Below are 27,605 nucleotides of genomic sequence, written 5' to 3'. Positions count from 1 at the left end.
AGAGGTTCTTGGATAAACCAGTGTTTTAGACCTGTATCAAGTGAAGTTAAGGACAGGCTTTGCAACACAACCAGATATTTATTGTCTGGAACTCGACAGTGGAAATCTTACTTCATTAGTGTTTTCAGATGTCCTCAGTAGTTGCCTGGCACAACTGATCATCCATCCTACTAGGCAGGCCAGTGGTTTAAGGATACAGAATCATTCTTTGGCAGAATCCTCCCTGACAGACCAGTGAACAGTTGTGGGCAACTATTGCAATGTGATTTGTTCTCTGGGGTACTGAAGTTTCCATCCTGTCCCCAATAATATTTAATATTTATATGCAGCTGCAGGGTTTGATTGTTTGCAGTGATCATGCTGATGCCCTGACCTGCATGGCTCAGACTAGCATGATCTTGTCAGATCTCAAAAACTGAGTAGACTTGACTAGTATTTGGACAGGAGACCACCAAGGCAATTCAGGGTCGCAATGCAGAGGCAGGCAATAGCAAACTACCTCTGACCATCTTTTGCACTGAAAACCCTATGGGGTCACCATAAGTCAGCAGTGACTGGGTGGCACATTCTACCACATTATAATAAGCCATTCCTATTTTGGTGGCTGAATATATTCAAAGACTGGATAATGATTAACAAATCCAAGCTAAATCAATCCAACAAAGACAGAGGTATTCAGAAGTTGCAAGCCTGAGACTGCAGGGTTGGGAGAATTGCAAGTTCTGGACAGAGTAGCATTCACCATTGAACAGTTTATCAGCAGGTTAGAAAGTTTTTAAGTGAAAATGACTTTGCTAGTGTTTAGTTTTTGGGGGAAGACTATGCATTTTTAACTTTTTTATGGATAGCTTTTCAGAAGACTGTGTTTCCTTTAGGACAATACAATTGAAAAGGCACCAAAGAATTTTTTATAAATAAATATCTACAGGCAAGAGATAAAACTCTGATACTCAGATCTCATTTTGAAGAGGTATAGAAATCTGTACGCCTATACTTTTGCCTGAGAGATAACCGTTCAAAACACAAGATACGGGTATGTACATACTCCTGAAAATTTCAGCCCTTGCTTTTATGTTAGAAGAGCGTATTTCCAGTTCTAATGAATGCAGAGGTGACTGAAAGTATGGAAATATCTAATAAAGAAGGAGAAACCAACAGGAGCTCTGTGTAGGGCTTCAAGTGTTTATAAAACTAACCTCTACACTCACTGCGCCACTCAGAGTACAACACAGAGGAAGCCAAGGATACTTCAGTACTATTCAAAGCAATGAGACAAGCCCTTAAATACTGCACTTGCTATTCTGACTTCAATGGGATACAAGTGTGCTTAATTGTGTCTCCAGCACTCCCAGTTCTTGTCCTCTGCTTATCTACAAGACAGAGAATCTCCTTCCCACTACTTCTTACACTCGGCTCAGCTCCTGCCAAACCCAATTTTGCACCAGTAAATTAAGCATTGGTATATAAACCTATCTAATTTATGAACTTTGAATTTTTTCCCCCCAGTGCAGAAGTGTCTATGTGTAATTTTAGTTAGTTGCAGAGCTCAAAGTAAGCATGGAGAAAAAACTGTTAACGGGTAAAGTAGTAAAAAAAAAATGACTTTTGTGTAAATGTTGCCAGGGTAATTTTATTGCTTCCTGCCTTACAGATAACCATGTTCTTGGCATTATGATTTTTCCCAAGTTCTCTTTGTTCTACTTTGTTGCGTGTTGCACTGAGCCAGGCAAATATCAACCATGATAAATCTCCCATCATTCAAGAAGCACAGTGAAGCATATCCTCTCCATGCCCCTGGACACTTAAAAAAAAAAATCACACTTACTTTAAGACAGCACCTCGAAGCGCCTCTCTCTCTTTAGCTTCCCCTGGTTCTTCCCCAGTACATGGAATGATATCAGCTTCTGTGTATCTAAGCATGGAAGGTTAAGGAGAAAATAACATGCTGCAAGCTTTAGAACAAGTCAGTATTTATTCCAAGCCATTAGGGCAGAGTAAGCAAGATATCCTTGAAGAGATAAGAATGTAAGAAGAGCCCTGCTGGATCATCCTGTCTCACACCGTGGCCAACCAGTTCCTCTGGGGAACTAACAAGTGGACATAGAGACCAAGATATTCTCCTCATGTTGCCTCCTGGCTCTGGGATTCAGAGGTTGCCTGCCTCTGAATGAGGAGGTTCCCCTCAGTTACCATAGCTAGCAGCTACTGATAAGACTATCTAATCCCTTTTTCAAGTGGTCAGTTCCTATGGCCATCATTACATCCTCCACCAGTGAACTCCACATTTTAATCACTCTCTGTGTAAAGAAGTATTTCCTTTTGTCCATCCTGAATCTACTGCCCATCAGCTTTAGTAGATGTGCCCTTGTGTTCAAGTATTCGGGGAGAGAGGAAAAAATTTCTTCTTGTCAACTCTCTCCACCCTATACGTACTTTATAAACCTCTGTCATGTCACTCCTTAGTCAAAACAACTGTGTGAAAGCAACTAGATGTTTAATAAGGACAAATTGTTTCAAAAACAGTGCAAAGAGAACTTGCCTTGCATCAGCATGTGAATGCTATCATTTGAAAATTAGTGTGTGGAGAGTTCATCCTAGAAAATTATGTGCACAGTACCATGAATTGAAAACTTTTAGAATACCTATGACCAGCTGGACCGCCTTTTGATTCAAGACAACTTGGGCATACACTGGAGGAGCTGCAAAAGTTTCAGCAGCCCGACAAAGTTGGTATTGGTGGGAGTTCAGAACATATAAAAATGATACTGTGGTTTCCCGTATTCCAGTGTGTCGTCTCCATCCACATCAAGGTCAGCATCACTGTCTGGATTCTCCTTGCCACTGCACATGACAAACCCAGATCCTAAAAAAGAAAATGTGTAAAGCATATATCACAAGGAATTCCAAATATAGGAACACAAAGTCTAGGAGGGCCAGCAACACAAAACTCTGGGGGGAAAGAATGGCATAGCAGAGAGAACACACATGAGGCTGCCTTATGCTGAATCAGACCACTTTCATCAAGGTCAGTACTGTTGACTCTGACTGGAAGTAGCTCTCCAGGATCTCTAGTGGAAATCTTTCACATCATCTACTATCTGGTGCTTTAACTGGAGATGCTGGGGAGTGGACCCAAGAACTTCTGCATGCCAAACAGATGCTCTCGAACGAAATCACAGCCCTGTCCATGGCTTTTTTTGAGCAGGAACACAGTTTCAGCTGGCTCAACATCAGGGGGTGTGGCCTAATATGCAAATGAGTTCCTGCTGGGCATTTTCTTCAAAAAAAGCCCTGTTCCTGTCCATAATATATTTTGTGCATATTCATTCAGACACATATTCATTCATGCTCATTTTAACTAGAATTTGCTCCACATTTCCCCAGCTTTGCTATATGTAATGTGACGGTAGAAATTCTTTAGAATTTCCTAAATATCAAACAGATAAATAAAAATTTAGAATTACATCTTATGAAAAACAGGTTTATAGAATTCTTATCACTTTCCTCAACTTTAGAAGATCTAGGCTGGGGAGGGGTACCACAGTGAGAAATGACAGTATGACAAATGAGAAATCTGCAAGACACAAACCAAACTAGGACTATCACTTCAGGCTGTTGTAGATTCTGGCTAATAGAGGAGGAATTTTTGCCAGTTCTCCCTCCCAGTGCAGACCCAAATTTGCTCCCTCATGCTGTTTCTTAGGGTCATCAGAGCAGCATTTCAGGCTACAATAGGACAGGGAAAGGGAGACCGATTTCGCACAAGCATTTGTTCCGCACCCAGTGCTCTCTTTGTCCTTGCCCTTCTAGTCAATTTCCCACCTGCTGCTGCAGGCCCAAGGGTTGACCTGCAGCTTGCTCATTTTTGCTTTGCTTCTTGTGGATCCTCTTTTTGCCATAAGTTTCCCTTTCCATCAGGCTCAAGCCTGCTGTTCCATGTGTGAAACTCATCTCGATTGGGAGCGTAAGATTACAATTCCCGCCTCTGCCCACGCCCACTCTCCTCTCTCTCTCCTCACGTCACCCAACGCTGAATTGCCGGCTTGTTTGCTGATCATGGCGATTGAGCAGCCATAAATGTTTGGCCATTTTTTTAAAAAGTATCCTTTTTTAATGCCAATAAAGGTGTGTATGTGTGTGAGATTACAAGTCTGCGCAATCTTACCCAGCTGTCTTTTCGTTCCTCCCCCCCATGCCCATCACTTTGGAAGCATCATATGGGAGGAGTTCTGGTTGCAATCAAACACTAAACTGTGTAAGAACTTTTACTTAGGACTGTAAAGACTTGTTTCGCCACATGCTCATGACATGGAGGGTTAGCAGTTCTATATTCAATCAAATGCATGTCAAGTGGCAGTCCCCTCCCACCCCCTTTTCTGCTTTTATAATTCGGAACATCGCTTTTTATTTTGGTCGAGTCTGTTGCGCTTTGCACCCCTGCCCCTTGTTTGCACTCCACTACAATGGGAAAGTTGCAGGTTTTTGGCTGATGCTATTGCCATTCCTGCTATCACACACTGTGCTAGCCTTGTCCATTTTGTGACTGGAATTTAGGGGTTACATGTAATGGCGCTGGCCAGGGTTCAGGGTGGGTGTAGGCTCAGATTCCTTTTGTGTGTGTGTGTGTGTGTGTGTTAAAACAATTTATTATAATGTAATATATTGTAATGGTATGTTATCATTTGTCATTAAATGTTAATACACAAATATACACATATACATATATCACATTTTCTCCACACACACCCTTTTTGGTGACCCCCAACAGTGCCTTCCCCCTTCCCCCTTAACAAACATCTCCATATTACTATTTAATTTAGTTTGTTATAAGGTAATATACTCTATCTATTAAAGAATCTATCTATTAAAAAGCCCAAAGGTTATAATTATAGTCCATCTTCATAATATTTCTTCTTAGTCGTTAGCAAGTAAACGAAAAAGTTATAATCCAATAATTCTATTTTTTAAAACTAATTTCTTTAAAGATTAACCATTGTCAAAGATCACCAAATGTCCTTTAACATTCCATTGTTTTTCAATATATTTTTGAAACTTTCCCCACTCGCTTTTAAACTTCTCTAGATCTTGTTCTTTTAAGATTCTTGTAAGTTTGTCCATTTCACTCCAATGCATGACCTTCAAAGTCCATTCCCACTTTTCTGATATTTTATCTTGCTCCCACATTTGTGCATATAATGTCCGTGCAGCTGAAAGCATATACCAAATTATTGTTCTATCTTGCTTTTGAAATTTTTCCATTTGTATTTGATTCTCCATTAATTTACAGTCAGCTAATAATGCTTTCTCCTGCATTTTTTGCATAGTGGAATCTACTTTATCCATTCTTGTATCTAGGTCTTTCACCTTTTCCTCCACCTTCTGCACTTTCTGTAGAGCTGCTTGTGTGTCTTTTCTGAGATCTTCAATGTCTTTTTTAACTTCTTCTGCACTGGACTCAATATCTTTTTTTAGTTCTCTTTTTAGTTCTGTTTTCGTTTCTCTAATTATCTTGCTTCCATAGCATCCATTGCTTCTTGCCATCCTGGTTTCTCAGCCCTGTCAATTTTAACTTTGGCCATTTTTTCTTCTTCAAGTGACCCAGCCCTCGTTCACATCTGCTTTGCTGCTAATCTTTGCTCCGACATCACTGTTTACCTATTACTTTAAATAGGTCCAAAAGTTGACCTCTCAGATTCAAATTTTAAATATACAGTCCTGTAGATTAAATCATGTCCTTTTACATAAGCCCAAAATCGCCGTTCTCTGATGTTCTTAGGTCAAGATATTAATTTTTTTAAAAAAAATTCTACTCAAAATGGCCACCGCTGTTTTTCTGTCCTATTAAAAAGTTTTTTCCTTTTTTCTCCAAAACAGTACCAAAGTTGATTCCAAGTATATAGTCCAATAGATTTAACCTTTTTTAATTTATTTTTTATAAATATTTTTATGTTTTATTGACTCTTGTAAAATTAACTATTACAACACATGAATGTTGGAATTACAAATAACCCTTCCCCCCCCAACCCTCCCCAACTTCTCTTAGTCTTTCCCCCTCAGCCAAGGGCACAAAGTCTTGCTCTTCCACTGAATGTCCTTCCTTGTTTCTCCTGAGATCCATTCTAAATAAGGGTTCCATCTGGTCTCGATTTCCTTGGCTTTATCTTCCCACGTGGAATCCTTGTTGATTGTTGCCACGATGTCAGACTGTATGTAATCAAACAAATAGTTGTGCCAGATTTCTATTGACCATTTACTTTTATCTTTCCAACCCAAAGCAATGACCGCCTTCCCCGCTAGTATCATTGCCTTGACAAGGTTTTGAGTGGGTCTACTTAGTGCCGGACTTCCTGTTGTGCCTAACAACATCATATTAAAGTCAATGGTTAATGGTACATTGCAGACTTTTCTAATAAATTCAATAATTTCCCCCCAGAAGGGTTTAACCTCTTCCCCGCTAGTATCATTGCCTTGACAAGGTTTTGAGTGGGTCGGACTTCCTGTTGTGCCTAACAACATCATATTAAAGCCAATGGTTAATGGTACATTGCAGACTTTTCTAATAAATTCAATAATTTCCCCCCAGAAGGGTTTAACCTCTTCACACTCCCACCACATATGTGCAAACCAACCCTTAAATTGTTTGCAATGCCAGCACTTGGAACTCATTCCTGGGAATATATTGGCTATTTGTGCGGGTGTTTTGTACCATTTTGTGAAAAATTTATATTCCAGTTCTTTAAATTTGATTACTTTAATCCCTTCTAGTCCTTCCAAGATTTTCCCAGCCAACCTCTCTGTTAACTGACCTTCATGACTCCAAATCTTTTGTAAATGTAGTATTATTTTATCTTTATTTGAAATCATTTTTCTGTATAGTAACCCCACTAGACCCTTCCTTTGTTTGGCCATTACTTTATATATCTCTTCCATTGGAGCGTCTAACCAAAGCTCTCCCTTTTCACTGATCTTCTTAACTATCTTATGTAAGCCTGCTATGTTTAACCAGTATTGATTACCTAAATCTTCTGTAATTTCCTGTAAAGGTTTTAGTTTACCACTCCTAAACATATCACCCACTCTATAATAGCCTTTGTTTTTAAGCCTTCCCCACCATTTTATAGCATGCGCCTCCTTAACAATAGCTTCTAGGGGGGTCCATCTTGAAACCTTTCCTAGCCACTGTGGGTACCATTTCATCCAGGTTTCTAATGATGCTCTTCTGGGCCCTATGGCTAATTTTAGATCTTTTGTCGACACTGTGGAAAAAATACCAAATCTTCCAATACCACTGTTAACTGCATTCTCGAAATTAATCCACTTCTGCACCTTATCCTCACTCAGTTCTAGTAACGCTCTTAGTTGGAAGGCCTCATAATATTTACTTAAATCTGGGATTCCCCAACCTAATTCTGATTTATGGTTGTATAGAATTCTCTTATGAAACCTACAGTTTTTATTATTAAAAATCCACACTTTAATTGCTTTATTCCATTGTTCAATTTGATTTTTCCTCAAACCTAAGGGCAACGTTTGGAATAAATACATTAACTTTGGTATAAAGAACATTTTAAGGGATCTTATTCTAGTTGATATCCCTAGTATTTTATGATTCCATTTATTCATATCTCTCTCTCTATTTTCTTCCATATTTTACCATAGTTCTCATTTATCATTTTGTCCATATTTTTTTGCAGGACTATCCCTAGGTATTTAAGTCTCTTGGCCCCCATTCCTATATTCGTAATCCTATTTATTTCCTGTTTTTCCTCTCTATTAACATTAAGGTATAAAATTTCTGATTTTGCCATATTCACTCCTAGCCCTGAACACTTTTCAAAATCATCTAAAATCATCTTAATCTCTTTAACTCTGTCTTTGGGTTTAGACATAATTACTATGATATCATCCGCAAATAAATTAATTTTCATTTCTTCATTATCTGACTTATACCCCTCTATTCTCTCCGCATTCCTAATTCGCTCTGCTAATTGTTCTATAGCTATTATAAATATGAGCGGGGATAGTGGACAGCCTTGTCTTACCCACCCTTGAATTGGAAACGCTTGTGAGTGGTCAGTGTTGACTCTAACTTTTGCATTACCACCGTTGTATATTTCCTGCATGGCGTGTAAGAACCGTTCCTCTAAACCTATCTTCTTTAATATTTGCCACAAGAATTCATGTGAGAGAGTATCAAAGGCTTTGTAAACATCCAACTTTAACAGAGCTATTTTTTTTCTTTTGGCCATGGTGCAGTACATTTAAGATATTTCTAATGGGATGAGCAATAGATCTACCCTCAATGAAACCGTATTGGTCCCCTTTTATAATTGACGGGATAACTCTCTTAAGTCTATTTGCTAAAACCTTAGCAAAGATCTTATAATCTTGATTTAGTAAACTAATGGGCCTATACGAACCTACTTCTTCCGGGTCTTTCTGGGGCTTTAATATCAAAATTATTTCTGTTTCCTTCCATGAGTCCGGGGCTTTCTTTCCTTCCAAGACTTCATTAAAAACTACCTGCAATTCGGGTGCTATAATTTCTACCATTTCTTTATAAAAGTCAGAAGTAAAGCCATCCAGCCCTGGTGATTTACCTTTTTTGAGGGCTTTTATAACTTCCTTTATCTCTTGGAGTGTAATCTCAGCTCCCAGTGAGGCTTTCGCTTCCTCCTCTATGATTAGCTTAGGTGCGTCCCACACTTCTGTTATATTCTTTTTCATATATAACTTTTTATAGAAGTCCTCAAATGCCTTAGTGATTTCCTTAGAGTTTTGAGTTATATTATTATTAATTTTTATACTTCTAATTGATTGTTTTGCCTTTTTAACTTTCAAATAATTAGCTAACCTTTTTGCTGTATTAATACTATTCCTCTGGAAATCGTTCCGAACCATTATTTCCTTTTTCCACATTGTTGCCATATCTAGGGCTTCCAACTGTTTTTGAATCTCTTTAATTCTAATCTGTAAACTAGGATTACACTTTCCCATTATTTCTTTTTGTAACTCCTCCAATTCATTAAGTTTTGTTTGCCTTTTTTTATACCATTCCCTTTTTATGTCTTTTTCTTTCCTAACCAAATGGCCCCTTATTACCGCTTTAGCAGCGTCCCATAATATATTAGTTGACACAGTGCCTCTATTTTCCTTAAAATATAATTTTAACTGTGTCATTAAGTATTCCCTATCCTCTTCTTTTGCCATTACCAGGTTGTTATACCTCCAAGGTCTGTTTGTCGAGGGAAGATTTAGTTCTAATTCTATACTTAAAGGGGCATGGTCAGAAATCAAAATTGGATGGGTCTTGATCTCTTTAACCGCCATATTATTATTTTGTTCCAAAATTATATAATCTAAGCGGGATGCTGTTATGTCTACTAGAAATGTGTGTCGGGCTGGGTCTCGTGTCGGTAAACTCATGAGCGTCCTTCAAGCCCCAATCTCTTAGTTTAATACTATTGTTCTTGGTTATGTCTGTATTTAAATCACCCACTACAATTAGTTCGACCTCTGAAAACTGTTGTATCTTCTTAAAAACCAAGTTTAAGAATTTCCTTTGTCTTTTATTTGGTGCATAAACATTTACTATAGTGATTTTTATGGCTTCCAGCTTAAACTTAACTAACAGGTATCTACCTTCCTTATCTACTAATTTTTCAATGTCGTCCACCTTAGTATCCTTACGAATCAATGTAGCTACCCCTCTGGCTTTGGAAGACCCCCTTGCTTCTGCTAAAACCTGCCACCTCAAATCTTTTATCAATGGTTTTCTATCATTTATTTTTTTGTGAGTTTCCTGTAGGCACAACAGATCAATTCTTTGTTCTTTAGCCATTTTAATTACTCGGAATCTCTTAAGATTCGATGTTAGGCCATTCACATTCAGTGAAAGCACTCTTAAAGATCTATCCATTCTCTTTATTTGTAACAAACTTGGGCCCTACTGGCTGAGGGTATTTTACTTTAATTCTTACTAAAAACCCACCCCCCATTCCCTTCCCCTGTGGCACAGACAACTTTCTGGATGAGGCAATCATCTTGTCTTCCACCTTCCAGGGAGTACGCACCCCGACCCTCCCCTTCTAGCTTCTACCTAAAGTTAGCTCAAATTGTTTTATACTTCCCTTTAGTAGTCCGTTCTTGGCCTTTTCTCTTGTCTACTTGAGCTTCCTTCTCCTGGGTCCACTTCGAGATCCATTGTTTCTTCTTCTTCTTCCTCTCTCGGGTCGTCTGTGGTGATGCCCAGGTGAGTAAGGAGATCTCTTGCTTCCTTAGGGTTGCGGGCAACCAACCTTTTTTCGTCTTTAAAAATAATTATTGAGGAAGAGCATCCCCAAGAGAATTTAATCTTATTGTCATATAATTTTTGCCCAAAGGGTCTCATTAGCCTTCTCTTTCTGATGGTTTCCTGGCAGAAGTCTTCCCTCACCCAAACTTTCCTTCCTCTAAAAGAAAGGTCTTTTTTTTCAAAGTCTTGAAAACTGTCTGCTGAGTCTTTTCCCTTGAAAATTTACTTATGACTTCCCTTGGGGCACCACCATCTTGTCTCCTTTGCAGTCTATGAGCCCTCTCAATGTCCTGAGATTGCAGAGTAACTCCTTGCTCACCCATCCAGTCTATAAGAGTTCCTTCCAGCAGTTTATTATTTATTTCCTCTGAAATTCCACCCAGAATCAAATTCGCTCTTCTATTACGGTCAGAGAGTTCTGTAAGCTGCATATTCAGCTGGACTATTTTCTGTTTGTTAGATAAGGCAAGCTCGTTAGCCGAAACGGCAATGCTCCGTGTGTCTTTGAGTTCGGCTGCCAATTCTGAAACTGCCTCTCTCACTGACTTAATTTCAGATCTTATCTGGTCCTGGGACGACATTATTAAAGCCTGGAAAGCAGACATTTGTTCTGATAACTCTTTAATTGATTTAGCCATAATTTCTTATTAATTCTTCTGGAGCTACACGCAACACGCTGAGTAATTAGCCTGGGCGTTGCCTCGTTAATTTGATAGTGAGAGTTGTTATCTTACCCTCTGGGACCCCAGAAAGGAATTCTTACGTTCTTCAGACCTTCGTAAGTAAGCTCCTTCTTCAATTAGTCTTGCCAAAAGGCTATTTACATTCTTTTGAGCTATTTAAAATTCCAATCCGAAGGGGAGGACGAGCAAACAGCCGGCTTCCTCAGCGCATGCGTACCATCCCCCAGATTTAACCTTTTAATGACAATATCTGCCGGCTCTGCTCTTTTTCAATGTCATTTTTTTAAAATTAATTTTTAAAATTTTGACCTTCTTATAATGGCCGCTGATACTTCTCTATGATTTTGAGTCCTAGAGAAGGCTGGGAAGCTTGTTATTTTTCCTTTCTAATGGCTCCTTCCTTTACCTTCCCTTCCTTTTTTGACATGAAATCTCGTTTTCAGTGGTTATGAAGTCTCACATTGTTTCAATGACGACATTTCCTGTATTATAATCACTAGCTCAGCAAATCTTCTCAGAGGGGTTATCTATTTCAGACCACAGGTATTCCAAACAATATTTGTTTTTCTTCTTTTAGTATTAATTCTCCAAGTTTACAAGTCCCAATTTTAACCCCTCCTTTCACTTCCTTAATATAAGATAATATTTCTGGATCCAGACCTTTGTTTTTGTTTTTATTTAGTCTTTTATTAGTCCCGGAGTGATAGATATAAATCTTTTACCTTCTATTCTGATATCCTTCTGTGCACTGCTCTCTTAGTTGTTAGATGTTGATTAGTTTCAAAGAAGCTTTGTATCTTGGTGGATTTAAGCCAACTTAATGACCTCAGAGATCCTCTATAGACAATTTAATGCAGTCCTTCTCGGGGGACTCTTCAAAGCCAAAAAGGAACCCCACTGGAGTCCCTCGTCAGCCAAAGTAAATCCCCTCAGAACTTGATAAGCATATCTTGGCCCTCTCCCTGCCTGGAAGAGGTAGGCAGCAGGTGTTAAGATCACTTTCTCTGCCCAGAACAGAGGTTCTGATTTGCTCGTCAGCTGAAGAGCAGCTCAATTCTCCATGACCAAAACCCAGAAGTCTTGTCCATTTTGTGACTGGAATTTAGGGGTTACATGTTTTTGCGCTGGCCAGGGTTCAGGGTGGGTGTAGGCTCAGATCCCTGTGGCAACATGCATTTATTGGGTGGATCTCACACTCCACTACATTGGGGATGTTGTAATTATTTGGTTGATGCTATTAGGGGTTATATGTATTTGACTAAGAGGGAAGTCCCCAATTTTAAAAAAATGAAAGGGGGAGGAGGACGTAATGGGAGGGGAATTAGAGAGGGGGGGTTCTCAATTTTTTTCGCACTTGCTTTGAAACTCGACCACACATGCCTAAAAAAAAGGAGCAAGGGACGGGAAAGAGAGGAAGCGTTGGGGAAGGGGGACATGCCCACAATGCTGGAATGCCAGGAGTTAGAAGCGGTGCAGAAAGCTCAATATTCTAATGTGAAAACCACTGGCAAAAGAGCAGGTGTGCAGCAAGTTCACAAATGGGAAATCTGGCAAGACCAACTGCATCAAACAACCACGGGGCAAAAGTGAGGCAAGTGCTGAGTGCGAATTCAGTATGAGAGAGCCAGTTTGGTGTAGTGGTTAAGTGTACGGACTCTAATCTGGGAGAACTGGGTTTGATTCCCCACTCCTCCACTTGCATCTGCTGGAATGGCCTTGGGTCAGCCATAGCTCTGGCAGAGGTTGTCCTTGAAAGGGCAGCTGCTGTGAGAGCCCTCTCCAGCCCCACCCACCTCACAGGGTGTCTGTTGTGGGGGAGGAAGGTAAAGGAGATTGTGAGCCGCTCTGAGACTCTTCGGAGTGGAGGGCGGGATATAAATCCAATATCTTCTTCTTCTTCTTCTTCTTCTATGAGAAAGACTCGTTCTGTTGACAGGTCCTTCCATCAGTGGAAATGACTGTTGGGTCTAACCCAAATGCTTTGTGAAGTATCAAGGTTTTTGAGGTAAACAAAGCAAAGCTAAACATACAATTAAAATGTAGAAAATAAAAAAACAACCCAAAACTTGTACTCTGAGGGAGAATTCCCAGCACTCCAAGTGTAGATATGTTTGAATGAGAAACACAGGTTCAGTACATGCTTTTATGGACTACAAGCAAAACTGGTATGTGATGCATGCAGCAGGAAGGAATGACTACTTTCATAAAACTGAATTGCTTGCCACCTACCTTCATTCACATTGGATTAGCTAACTCACATTAACCTGAATATAATAAGCAGAGAGCAAGGAGGACCAAGATGCAGTATGGCAGAGGTGCCTCAAAGAAAGGGAAAAGTTTCTAATTCAGAATGTACAAGCAAATGATAAACCCTGTTATAAAATAGGGGTCCCCAAGTGTTTTGAGTCCATGGACACTTGAAGAATTTTGAGAGGGAGTGTTGAGTACCATCTCAAAATGGCTGCCATGTGAAGTGCAGCCAAACTCAAATCTGCTTCCACAGGAGGTGGAGCCAAACAGCATATCTACCCCATCACACCTCCCAGGAAGAAAAAAAGCCTGAAGGAGAAGCAGAACCACACATTGGTTAAGAAAGGCCCAAGGGTGGCTACAAACAAGACCAGCCTTATAATGACCCTGCCCACTTTCTGAAAACTTTGGTAGGTACTGGCAGACGTCATGGTGTCCACACTGGGGAACTCTAACATAAACTAACCTGACATGTGAATTCCCAAGTACAAACTGGCCAGGTACACTTTGGCAAGCTCTACAACTACATGTACTAAAAAGTTAACAAATTCTGTATTCTGCAATAGCCTACTGATTTCATTTTCACTTGAAAATTCTGAATCTGACATTTTACTAAAGCTAGCCTGTTAAACTTAAGGACTAAGTTTCATACTCTGCAATACAACTGCAGATGCTTACATACTATATTTTTGAAATGTAATGCACAGCTTGGTAATGTAGATTGTTAGAATGAGATCCCTGCCTTGTTTGTCTACTATCATTTGTATTACCAAATATCACAGTTTACTCCAAATGTCATGGATTTTCAACCCTCTCAACAGAGGCTCACCCAGCAAGTCTATGACCCTTTTAGTCCCTCAAAATAACATAAAGGATCTGCTAAAAGACTGGGATATCCTTCACAGTTACCAAAACCAAGGACCAGTTGCACAAATCTATTGGTAGAGGCAAACAGTAACACAGATATTGGCCTCTGCCAGTATTTTACCTGCATCAGACATTACATTATAATCTCTCAAAGACCAAGATATTAGACACACAAATTTCATTCTTCCCACTGCCCTGTAACCTAACTGGGACCTTGGGGTGATTCAAATGCCATTTAAATGAAATATAACCTGGTAACAGATTGCTAAATGTTATGGTGGGGCTGGGGAAAATCAACGGAAAAACTGTTCTTCTCTTCAATAACATAGTAGGTACAAAGCAGTAGCAAACTTTCAAGCAATCTGAATTCCAATCCATATGCCAAATGAAGTCATCAGATCACATCAAAGTCTTTACAATGGCAAAAAAGCTCTTTCCTCTGCAGTCCCCATGTGCTCAAGAAGTCTGATTCAGAGGCTAACAATGAAACCTGAGTAAATTCCAACAAGAGTTGTGGAATACTGATCATCTTTAAATTAAAAAAGACTTTCCCAGAGAATATTCATTTCTATCTTGAAATGAAGCCATAAAGAAGCATCACAACAAATCTGAGTTTCAACAAGGCTCTTTAGAGTCACAACACATGACTCATGTGGTCCCTTCTCCCCTCACAAGGCACACCAAGGTCAACTGAACAAACTGGGGGTTAGCTTCCTTCCCAGCCAGGATAAGGATGAAGAAAATGGGCTGTGTTATAGCAACAGTCAAACAAAATCAAAACACAGCAAGGAGACAGAGCAATCTTACCCCATTTCCCGAAATGGTAAGGCAAAACTTCTGCTCCTCTATAACTGGTTCATAATGTCCAGTTTCCATAGCTTGGCTGCGCCCCACTCCGTCCTTCCATTATATGTCTTATAATACCTCTCCAATGTGTTGACTGAGCTGCTTGTCAATTAAGATTCTAAGTAAATTCTGCAGTCAGAATATCGCGGATTAAGAAAAAATGGAATTAATTTGCATTTGCTCTAATCACAGAACTGGAAGATTCTTTTCTACAGAATTTGGTGTTCTGTCCATGAATGAACATAGAAGTTAATATAATCACCCATCAGGCCTAATTTTCTTACTTTCTAGTGAACAACTGATGTTGCCAGAGAATGAAAAGGATGTCTGTAAGGACCACCACTCAACTCAGAAAAGCTTCTTATTCTTCATCAGTAGTGCACAGCTGAAGACGCATGGGTGGTAGAGGTGGCTAGAGTTCTTAATATATGGAACAAAACAAACTCATATATGGAACAAAACAAACTCATATATGGAACAAAACAAACTCAGGTTTGACATATAAACTGCTACTATCCTTCAGCTTTAGAAAGTCACAGATCCTTGCTTTAAGCAGCAGTGAGACAGAGAGGAAAAGATTTTAATTTCCAAGTTGCAACCAAGACATACTAGCATCTTTAGAACTTTAAGAATGTTCCTGAAACTACCAATATGGGACTTTGCCCACCATAAGGATGGCTTGAGGGCTTGTTCCAATAGGGTCAGGGCTTAAGTTGACCCTTCCAGTGCAGCTCATTCATATTTCTTCACTGTACCAAGCCAGCAAAAACACCACAGCAGCTGTTCAAATATTTGATGTCTGAACTGTCTGACATTAATTATTCATCTCAGGCTCATTCAAACCAGATTTCTGAACAAGAGCTGTTACAAATGGATTACACTAGGGTTTTGAAAAACAAGAAGACCTGACAGGATCACACCTGCTGTGTGTGTGTGTGTGTGTGTGTGTGTGTATACACATACACCAGGGGTGTCAAACATGTGGCCCGGGGGCTGAATCAGGTCCCCAGAGGACTCCTATCAGGCCCCTGAGCAACTGGCTGTCATCTGCTTCTGCATCACAGCTTGCTTTGCAAGGCTTGCTCAATTGCGCAGGAACTACAGAGCAAAACCTCTATTTTCTCCATTGGCTAAGGCTTCTCCCTTGGGGAGGAAGGGGGGTGGGGGAGGCAGAGCTTGTTTTTCCAGGCTCTTTCAATCACAGAGCAGAGTTACACAGCCAAGCCTCTCTTCCTTCAATTGACTGAGGCTCCTCCCCCTCCTAGTTCCCTGGGGAAGGAAGGAAGGAAAGAGCCAGAGCTTCCTTTGCCCAGTTTCCTGGATCCCATGGGAGAGATACAAAGTACCTTTAAGACCAAATGAGTGCTAATGTTTTAAGGTTATTTTTTTAAAAAATTTAACTGTGTTTGTGTCCTTTATAAAGTTTATATCTCTGCTATCTAATCTTAAATAGGTACACACATGGCCCAGCTCAACCCAACATGGCCCAGCCCAACAAGGTCTCATTTATTTCAGATCTGGCCCTCATAGCAAATGAGTTTGACACCCCTGGTGTACACATATGCTTGGGAAATGTAAAATCTTTGGTACAAGCATGGGCATGCAGGGAGAAGTGCAGAAAATTGAAAAGTGACAGCAAACCCAGCCCTGCAACAATGGCCAATAAAACATCAGAGGCCGTTTTCGCACTCACGTTTTACTGGCGCCACGACCATCCTGATGCCGGCGAATCTGCATGGCTTTCGCACCAGAAGCTCCGGCGCTCCCAGAAGCGCCGGCTACTTCCGTCGCTAAGCCAGCGCAAACGGAAATCGCAAAGATGCAGGAAAACGTTTGCGCTGGCTTAGCGACGGAAAGCGCCGGCGCTTCTGGGAGCGCCGGCGCTTCTGTTGCGAAATCCATGCAGATTCGCCGGCGTCAGGAGGGTCGTGGCGCCAGTAAAACGTGAGTGCGAAAACACCCAGATTCTAATATGTATAAGGGGGTTGCATGCCCTTATTTTCCATTAACAAAAGGAGGAGCAGCAATACTATGTACTAGCCTACCAGGCACCATTAAGAATGGAGGTAGGAGAGCTAACTGCAAAATCAGGATTCAAAAGCTGCAGCAATGCGGTGATCTAAGAACATAAGAGAAGCCATGTTGGTTCAGGCCAATGGCCCATCCAATACAACACTCTGTGTCACACAGTGGCCAAAAAACCAGGTGCCATCAGGAGGTCCATCACTGGGGCCATGACATTAAAAGCCCTCCCACTGTCTCCCCCTACCCGCCGCCGCCCCCCCCCCCCCCCCCTGCCAAGCACCAAGAATACAGAGCATGACTTGCCCCAGACAGTTTCCCCTATACCTTGTGGCTAAAAGCCACTGGGACCTCTACTCCATAAGTTTATCCAATCCCCTCTTGAAGCCATCTATGGTTGTAGCTGCCACCACCTCCTGTGGCAGTGAATACCATGTGTTAATCACCCTTTGGGTGAAGTACTTTCTTTTATCCATTCTAACCCAACTGCTCAGCGATTTCATTGATTGCCCACAAGTTCTTGTACTGTGAGAAAGGGAGAAAAGTACTTATTTGTCTACCTTCTATATCCCATGTATAATCTTGTAAACCTCTATCATGTCACCCCTCAGTCGTCACGTCTCCAAGCGCTTTAACCTTTCTTCATAGGGAAAGTGATCCAATCCTTTAATCATTCTAGTTGCCCTTTTCTGTACCTTTTCCAGTGCTATAATATCTTTTTTTGAAGTGTGGTGATCAGAATTGTATACCAATGTACTCCAAATGAGGCTGCACCATCGATTTATACAAGGGCACTATGAACTGGCTGATTTGCTTTCAATCCCTTTTGTAATAATCCCCAGCATAGTGTTGCAGTGGCACACTGTCTCAACATTTTCAGTGAGTTATCTACTATGACTCCAAGATCTCTCTCTTGGTCAGCCTCTGCCAGTTTGGATCCCATCAACGTCTATTTATAGTTAGGATTTCTGGCCCCAATTTAGGGCTCACCAAGGAAGGCAATGATGGGATGAGAGTCTGTTGGTAGAGTTTGCTGCATGGACTGGTCAGAAAACTATCCCTGCCCCACAAACAACTGATGCTGTCAACAAAGTGTTAGAGGGAATTTGAACTTCTCCAGCTGTTGCTGTGCAAATTCTGTCACTTGGAAACAGAATAGCCATGCTTTCTGAGGCTTCATTCACCCTGACATTCTTCTCAAGCTTGCTAGGGAGCCCTAAACCGTACCCACAATTTAGTGGAGCAGGAGTTGTGTGCTTATCTCTCAGTGAGAAACACTTCCTCCTCACAAAAAAAAAAACACAAGTCTAGACTTCCTCAGCTCCCCTTCCAGCCATGAAGAATCTTTTAGTTGGATCTTTGAGTTGGATCCTATGCACCACTAGCAAAAGGCACTGGCAGAGGTGGAGTTTTCCCACTTGCTCCCATAACTCTCTGAAAGCACAGATAAGGTAATGTCAAAGGTTGGGAAACTCATATGGACAAAAAGCCATGTGATGCAGGCAGCTGCAATAATGATGGAGAAATGGGTGAAATTACCCTTCTCACCTTCTTACCCTATCAGAGACTACTTTGCCACAGGAATCAGTGCCTGCAAAAGAGGAGAAAAGAGAAATTTCACCTGCTTCTTCTTCACCTGCTTCTTCTTCACTGCAGCTGCTCATGTTCCATTTCATGCTCCATTTCTATTAGATAGGCTGCTAGGTTGCTGTGTAGTCTGTGCCCTTGTGAAATCTGTTGGCGGGGGATTTTTCTGAAGATCCCTGGTTTTGCAGAAAGTCTCTCCATCAGCACATGACCTTATTGTGCAGATTTTCTGATCAGCACTCTAGGGCCACTGTTCAAAATTGTTGTTGTTCAGTCGCACAGTCAAGTCTGACTTTTTGCGACCCCATGGACCAAGTCACGCCAGGCCCTCCTGTCTTCTACCATCTGTTCAAAATTAGGTACATTGATATGTTAGGGCCTACTATCATTTTGGAAGAATACTTGCCAGGACTGAGTGGGGTTATTAATAGGAATTATTATGTGATCATTAACCTACCTTTTCCTGCATGCTGGGGATAAGAACAGCAAAGCAGCCAATATAACCTTTCAGTTATCTTTGTTGTGGGGAGGGGGAAATGTGAGGTCAGCATCCACCAATGTTTTCTAAACCAGAGAGGTATAAGGAAGGTAGCCATATCCATCCAGTGAACAGGGATGAAGAAATGCCATGCACTGCTCCTCTAGTCTTTCTCACTTCTCTTGCCATTCTTCTCCCTTTCTTACCATAAATTCTAAAAAAACCTAAACTTCTGCTTAGAATGAAATTCTGTCCTTAGCAACTGATAAATCTACTTTATCTAAGCAACAGTTTAAGCAGGTCAAATAATGAAGAAAACAAGAGACCTTCCAAGGAGTAAATTATCTTTTGACAAAACAAGTACAACATACCATCAGATCTTTAACTTCAGCCAGTTTTAAAATATGTATTTTAAGATTTTTGCCTACCTACTTTACTATGGGGAGGGAGCATTTTAGCAGCTTAAGCTTTCAGCTCAAACAGATTTTGGCTGCACAACACCCACCCTTGATGATATGCAACACCATTCCTTGACAATCTTAATCCAAGATTCCTCTTTATAGGTCCAGATAAACAAGAGTGAGCATGCAGGTCAGGCTCTAGGGCCATTAAGCCAAGAAAAAACAAAGTTACTGCTCTGTGTCTGATCCCCATTGCTCTTGTAGGCGGCTGTTCTGACAAGCAATTCCAGCTCTGGTGTTGAGTGGCACTTCTATAAACCCTGTGACAGTTCGGGAGACAAACTCTCTCATCAGTCAGAATGTACCTATCAAGATCACTTACCTTGAGAACACAGTAGCCCTTTGGCGCTGTGTACACAGCTCTGCTCCCCCTGGCCTCAGAGCAGCTGGCTTCAGCACCAAAACAAAGTTGAAATATTCCTGCTAAGATACGAGTGCAGAAGCTTTGCAAAGCACAAGGAGGCCTGTTTTCCGTGCATAATGGGGCCAGCATGACTCTGAATAGATCAGACAACTCCTACTCTCTCCCCTCCAACTTCTCAGTTAAAGCAATTAACCAACATTTTCTAAGAACCTCTTTAATCACATCTATTTCCACAGCACTTCTGTGTAAGTAAATATGTGGAATGATTTAGGAATTATTAAAATTATGAATGACTTGGAAAAGTTAAAAAGGGAACACAAACCTATACTACTAGAATTAGCACTTGCTTTAATTAGTTTGGCTGTTAAACAGAAGGCCACCAGTATCCTGTGGTACTCACTGCTATGAAGATGGTTGCCAACACACCAAAAACAAATCCATCATCTTTTTAACTAAGATGATTAGGGCAGCATTTTCCTGGGGCTTGTACAGGAACATGTCTTCAAAAAACTGGAACCTGTTCTTTGTGTACAGTGCACAGATTTAATCTTGTTACTAGGAAACTCAGGAGTAGAGAGGGAGTGGCAATGGCTCTAAAGGTGCTTGCTAAATCCCAAAATTGCTCCCCCAGAAGTGCAACCAGTGTTGCTTTGTGTCACTTTGTGTCTTGCAAAATCCCTTACCTGAATCTTTCCGGGTGTTTCGGAAGCATATTTTAGGTGCAATAAAAGGTGAGCACTTACCTGTAAGTGCTCAAAAAGAAAGGAGAAAGTGAAGTTACGCCTTATTTCACACAGCTGTGTCCCATCATTTCAAAAACTTCTTTTGATGGGAAAAAGAATGTGCTCCCCTTTTCCAGCACCAAAGCACATCTATTTTTGTCTTCTTTAAGGAAACAACTGAATAGGTTTCTCCCCTAGTGCAAGACTTTGTCCTGTTGTTGCAGGATTAGGGCTAGTCATAAAACAATACTAGGAGAAAAATAGTCTATAGAAACTTTTGCTGAGGTTCTCAATATTGCACTGCTAAACCCTGGGAATAAGCAATAGCAAATGCTCTATTCGTCCCCATTATTGTTAAATAACTTCAAGAAGAGACATCAGCTCACAGTCTAACGAAGTCGGATAATGTCTCAACAAACTACTTCTCTGCTAGTAAATCTGATCATATGTCCTATAAATTGGGGAAAGCCCTTCAGGCTTATACTGCTACTTCCCTTGCAAGAAGCAACTGTCCCCATCCCACAGGTTCTGAGGTGCAACAGTGTTCTTATTTGCACTAGAAACTTGTCAGGAAGGCTGCACATATCTGGTGCTAAAAGAAGACACCAAACAAAACGACATGAGCATTCTACAGCATTTCATTATCTTAATTCCAGTGAAAAGTGGAATAAAAATGGAACAAAGCACAGTCTGTTTTATTTAAAGGGCTGGCAAAGCTCCCACTTGTCCAACTGTTAGTGCTGGATAAAGGGATGACCAGTGTATGCATTCCATGTGTAGCACACGAATTACTGCAATGTGCTCTACATGGGGCTGCCTTTGAAAAGTGTTCAGAAATATTAGCTATGCAGAACACTGCAACCAGGATGTTGACTTGAATGTGCTGTAGTGAACCTATCACTCCAGTCTTGGCCCATCCACACTGGCTTCCAATCTGTCTCCAAGGGCAATTCAAGGAGACTTTTAAAGTCCTATATGGTCCTATATGAGACCAACATACTTTAAAGTCCTATATGAGACCAACATACTTAATATACCACCTACTCTCTTATGAACCTACACAATTACTGTGGCCAACTTCTGAGCTCTGGCTTCAGATGTCCTGCCTTCCAAGATTAAGCAACTGGCAACTTGGGATATGGCATTCTCCCCAATAACCTTTTTCACAGGAAGTCATCCATCTCCTTCTGCTACCATCTAATGCCAGCAGGTGAAGACTATTTTGTTTCATTTGGTGTCCCCTCAGTGATCTTTTCCTCCTGCTCAACATTTTAATCATTTTTATGTTTTTGTAGATTTTTTGGCTTTGATTTAAATGAGTTTTTGTTGGTTTTAATAGTTTTTGAGAGGTGATTTTATTATGCATATTTTAAATGTGTTAGCTGACATGGTGGCTCTTATGAAGACAGAAGAGCAGGGTATAAACTTTGTATAAAAAAGCTGTCCTCAGAATTCTGTTTTATTGTAAGGGTTTCCACTTGTTTTTATTAGCAGCAGCTTATGTGTACATTGCTGTGTATTGTTATTTATTTTATATTTTAAGCTGCCAAAAGGGGCTCTGTTGAATCAAACTGACAACTAAGAGGCTATAAATAAATTTTAAAAATCCTAAAAACAAGATAATGGTTTGCTAAAAGAATCTGTGGCAATCCTCTGGCACATCAGAGGTGCTGCACTTTCAATATGCATGTTTTTGGTTGCCCTGCCCCTATGACAGAAGAGTGTTCACTGCTGGTCTCTTCAGTATTCATCATACACAAACATTTCACAGCTCTTACTTCACTGGGAGGGGGGGGGGCATTACAAACTGGTCAGAATACTGCTTCACCTCTACATTCATTTATGGTCTTGACTAAAACCATAACAGCCAGAAATAAGATGTGATTACAGTATATGCAAGTAATTTGGTAGAGAATACAGCCCTGAGTTAAAAGATTCAAAAATATCAGGTTTTGCTAATTACTTTTCACACAGAAAAAACTACTCCTTTGCTGAGCTCATTCACCTGTTTTCCTAAAGGATCACTTGCTGCTTTCTGAAATGAATTACAGTGCACAGTATTAAAACACTTTTATAGCTAATATGCTGCCAGGCCTTACACATGTTTCCTGGGAACAGCTCCTGGCAGTGTTTGTTTCCTCAGCTGCTGAGAGATCCCTAAACTAGCACCAAGAGAACGTAGCAGCATGGAAGTGGCTTTCTTTTAGACATGGTCTGGGAAGAACAAATTGCCCTGGCTTCTTTTAGAAAGGAAAAGACCACTGTGAGCCTTGGATAGGCAGCTTTTACTGGAACCAGTTATTAAATTGAATTATTCTGTAATCCTCTTGCATTGTAAATGAGCAGTAAACAAACTGGATACTCCAGGTTAACAAAAAGCCTGGATAGGAAGATAGCAAAATCTGGTTTCTCTAGCTATTCTGAAGCTACCAAACCAGGTTCTTTAGATTTACCACACATGTGCACACCCTCCTGTAAACTGATAAAACTCTACTGCAGATTTAAATGAAGGATGAATAATTTTATAGCCATAAATGTTCTGTGGTAGTGTTGCATGTCAAGATGAATGTAATGAAGCCTGTGCCTCAGGGAGCAAACTGGTTGCCCACGTAAGTATTTTCTCTCCTGTAAACAGAATATCAGAACTAGGCTAACTGAAAACTTTGTGCCTCCACTGTACTTTGGCTGTAGTTGCAAAGAGGACCTATGTCACAGCAGCTCTTCCACCCCAATACAAGCCTAATGACCTGTAGAAAGCAGGCATGTATTTGTATGCTTGTATGTGGATAGCTGCCATACAAAGAAGAGCTTGCAAGCAGAGACTCAGCAGTCACTGATGTAATTTGCATGAAGGTGGCTTAGGAAAATTTTTATTCCCATGAGGAAAGAATGGAAACAAAAAAAGGAAAAGGGGGAATTAAAGTAATCTTGAATTACTAAGCAGGTTCACAGCACTGGATCAATAAGCACCACTGACAGGGATCACAGTCACATTGCAATTCTGCCAATAACAGAAAAGCTGAGAGGACGACTTTTCTAAAGCAGCCAAGCATGAAGCAGAGAGTTTAGAAAGCAACCAAGAGCAATGTCCCAGTTTACAGGCACTAGAGAAAGCAGCAGGCCTTGCTGCCCACTCATTTAAATTACGATGAATTCAAACTCAATGGGTGTAGTCATGGAGTGGAATAACAGTCTAATTTCATAAACTGAACCCACATGCTCACTGCATACCAATTCTCATCTAGGCCAAGCAAAAGGGGTGGTGGTGGAGAATCAATGTTAATTTAATCAATTGATCAGGCTACTGATTGCAAAACTGGAGCTGCTAGTTAGCCATGTGCAGTAATGCTCCCTCTATTTTTGAAGCCACAACACAATAATTGATTTCTTTACTTGCAATATTAAAAATTTTTAAAGGAAGGAAGAAAGAAAAGGAATGCAGTTTCCATGTGGGAGGGGGAATCAAATTTGCAGCCGAAGAAGCAGCAAGCCACTAAGCACACAAAGCAGAAAAACAGGGACAGCACAGTGTCTTGCAAGTTTCAAACTGAAATTAGTTACAGATGCAGTCACGGCATCTTGTGTAAACGCTATCGATTGGGAAGCTGACAGTCTTAGGAGCCTCAATGCTAGGACAATCAATCCGGCAGCAGTGTCACCTGCCACTTTGCTGAATAGTTGACAATGCAATTATCCAGTGTTGAAGCAAGGAGTTGGCGTGTGTCACACACAGTTAACCACTTTCTGGGCACTACTCGATAATGTGTTTCACCGCCTGGTGCGAGAGACGACATGCGAAGACAAGGAGCAGTTTAAAGTCATTGAGACACCACACTTCCTTGCCCTTTGGGGAGGAGGGAGAATAGTCACACTGCCCCTGGCTTAACAACTGTATTTTAAAATGCTGTTAAAAATGCATCAATCAGCAACTTGGCAGTTGAAGCTGAAGGGCAATCCCAAAGCCCATGAGATAGGCTGCAGTCACGGCAGATGGCTTGGGAAAAAACAATCAAATTACTGTCTTTGGAACCTGGACACTGAGACTGGGGGAGGACCAGTGCAGCAGAGGTTAGGACTGGACTAGATGAGCTCACACTGCCATTCTAACAGTCAAGAGAATGTATATTTATTATGAATGTTTTAATTTGGAACCTATTTTGTTTCCAGCATGGAGTAATTTCAAACTCACCTCTCCCCCCCCCCCCCCCCGATTCCTTTTGCCAATTTAGTAGGTTTAAACAAGCACATTTTTATTCTCCTCCTCCAATTAATCTCTCTCCCTCCCTGTTGCTGTAGAAAAGGCCTATGCCAAGGGAGAAATGGTTTACTCAAAATGCAGCCAAACACATAGGCAAGCTGAGAACAGAGGCTAGGTTTCTCCTTAATCTTTCAAGTTTCAATAATCTTGTCTGCAACAGGTAAAAGTTCAGTTACTCTGTTTACTTAAATTGTAATCTTTTAATAAAATGCTGCCCAACAGTGGTGCATCAAGAGGTCATGCAGCAGGAACCGAATTCTTTCCAAGTGATGTTTAATCTATTTTTTCTAAAGCCAGCAGAAGGATGGTGAATCATTTCCCCTTCCACTAATTTAAACTCTCCCCTCTCAATACTTAATTGAACTACATCTTTCTGTTACTTAAACCCATTTTCTCTTATCATTCCTCTGAGGCCATTGAAAAATTACTGCTATAATATTTCTAATCATCACTGACATTTCAGATTTCCCATGTTTGCCTTGTGTTCAAACAAGCACAATTCACTCCCTATATAAGCCCTGTTATTCTGCCACATTTTGAAGCGAGCAAGAAATGCAACAATAGAAGAGAATCTTCCTGTTTCTTGATCCAGAACAGAAACTGACTTCTACCAAGAAAAAACATTTACATATATTCTGGGCTCTACCATTCCAAGATGTAAGTGAGGAGCTTCTCTCAAAACTTCTCAAAATTAAAAAAAAAATCATGCTGACATAAAACAATCACATCAAGATGAAGTCTTGGTTAAGACTTCTCCCTGATGTAACTTTCTACAGCTAGAGAGCTGATGACTGACAAAATATTCATTCAATCATAATAAATATTTTGAACTGATAAAAACTTGTGAGAGCTGCACCACACTTCTTTTACTACATAGATTATTGCAACAGAAAAAGGACCAAAATAGAAAAAGTAAACTGTCACCATCATGACCTAATTTAGAAGAGATTGGATTCATACCCTGTCCTTCACTACTGAAGGAGTCTGAGTGGCTTACAATCTCCTTTCCTTTCCTTTCCCCTACCCACAACAGACACCCTGTTGTGTGTTGGTGGAGCTGAGAGAGCTCTGCCGGAAACTGCTCTTGAGAGGAACAGCTCTGCAAGAACTTGTGACTGACTCAATGTCACTCCAGCCGTTGAATGTGGAGGAGTGGGGAATAAAACCCAGTTCTCCCAGATAAGAGTCTGTGTACTTAACCACTACACCAAACTGGCTCTCTCTATTGTAGCATGAGCTCATGTGGGGATGTAGATGAAAGAAGGGCAGCCAGTTCTAAGAATGTATGCAATGAAAGGTAACCTGCAAATCAGCTCTGATGCATTCTGTAAGGGGTCCAACAGACACAAGTAATAGAATGTATCTGTCATGAATCCCAGGGGAAGACAGGCTTCTGCTACAGAGCTTCAGAGGAGAATCTGAGTTGTACCCCCAGCCCCTGCCCCAGATACATACCACATTACTTAGTGTAGTATATACCTTGTTTCCATAACTGGTCATGGAAAGGCACAGTTTTTGGAATACACCAAAGGCCCTCTTTGCAGCTGACAAGAGCAAACCCCAGTCATATTTATAATCCCATCTTCTTGATTGTGGTCATTTTATTTACCATACCTGAGAGAAACGAAAAATTTTATTTACTTCAAGTATGTTTTCGTCCAGTGATTCTCTCCAGAGTGGCGGGTCCTATATAGCATATTAGGTTAGATTAGAAGACTGCAGAAATGAGTGTGTGTCATAGAATCAGAGAGCTGAAAGGGACCTCCAGGGTCATCTACATCAACCCCCTGCACAGAGTAGGAAATTCATAAATACTTCCCCCATACACCCCCTTCGGATCCCTGTTCGACGCTCAGAAGGTGGCAAAAATCCTCCAGGACATCTGGCCAAACAGGCCTAGAGAAAAATTGCTGCCTAACCCCAAAGTGGCAGTTAGTATTTCCCTGAGCGTTTAAGGACCATGAGAACTAAGCACTGTTGCAACCCTTCCTGCCCTCCCTCTCATGATCTGCCTAAGTTCACAGAATCAGCATTGCTGTCAGATGGCCATCTAGCCTCTGCTTAAAAACTGCCAAGGAAGCCTGTTCTACTGAGGGACTGCTCTGTCAGGAAGTTCTTCCTGATGTTTAGCTGGAAACTCTTCTGATTTAATTTCGACCTGTTGGTTCTGGTCCAACGTTCTGGGGACACAGAAAACAACTCCACACCATTTTCCATGTAACATCCCTTCAAGTACTTTTAGATGGTGTTTATATCACCTCTCAGTCATCTCCTCCTCAGGCAAAACATACCTTGCTCCTTCAACCTTTTCTCAAAGAACTTGGTCTCCAGACCCCTCAACATCTTCATTGCAATCCTCTGGACATGTTCCAACTCATTTATAACCTTCTTAAATTGTGGTGCCCAAAACTGAACACAATACTCTAGGTGAAGTCTAACCAGAGCTGAGTAAAGCAATACCATCACTTTGTGTGATCTGGACGCTATACTTCTGTTGATATAGTCCAAAATTGCATTTGCCATTTTAGATACCACATCACACTGCTGACTCATGTTCAATGTATGGTCCACTAAGGCCCCTCAATCCTTTTTCGCACATACAACTACCAAGACAAGTTTCCCCATTCTATAATTATGCATTTGATTTTTCCTACCTAAATGATAGGGGTTTGTCTCTTCTGTCAGGAGAGCCCTGCTGATGGAAGAGGGAGAACACAGCAATTTTGACCCATATCCCTCCCCACTCCACCCTGTGGAGTAAACTGTTTAGATG

The 27,605-nt window shown here is 40.8% G+C and overlaps 1 protein-coding gene across 6 annotated transcripts in view; it reads right to left on the bottom strand.

The window, feature by feature from the left end:
- The window catches only part of RNF220 (ring finger protein 220), a 537,115-nt gene that overhangs the window by 43,331 nt on the left and 466,179 nt on the right, over nt 1–27,605 (bottom strand). For all 6 annotated transcript variants that reach the window (XM_060231695.1, XM_060231698.1, XM_060231697.1 and 3 more), the window contains 2 exons: nt 2,767–2,863; nt 1,826–1,912 (listed from right to left, as the gene is read on the bottom strand). In XM_060231695.1, the coding sequence (XP_060087678.1) occupies nt 1,826–1,912; nt 2,767–2,863 (184 nt within the window). The remainder of the gene's footprint in view (nt 1–1,825; nt 1,913–2,766; nt 2,864–27,605) is intronic.

This window comes from Heteronotia binoei, chromosome 2 (assembly GCF_032191835.1).
Source record: "Heteronotia binoei isolate CCM8104 ecotype False Entrance Well chromosome 2, APGP_CSIRO_Hbin_v1, whole genome shotgun sequence".
NCBI lineage: Eukaryota > Metazoa > Chordata > Lepidosauria > Squamata > Gekkonidae > Heteronotia > Heteronotia binoei.
Note: the sequence above shows the minus strand (reverse complement) of the source record. Positions and strands in the feature narration are given on the sequence as shown.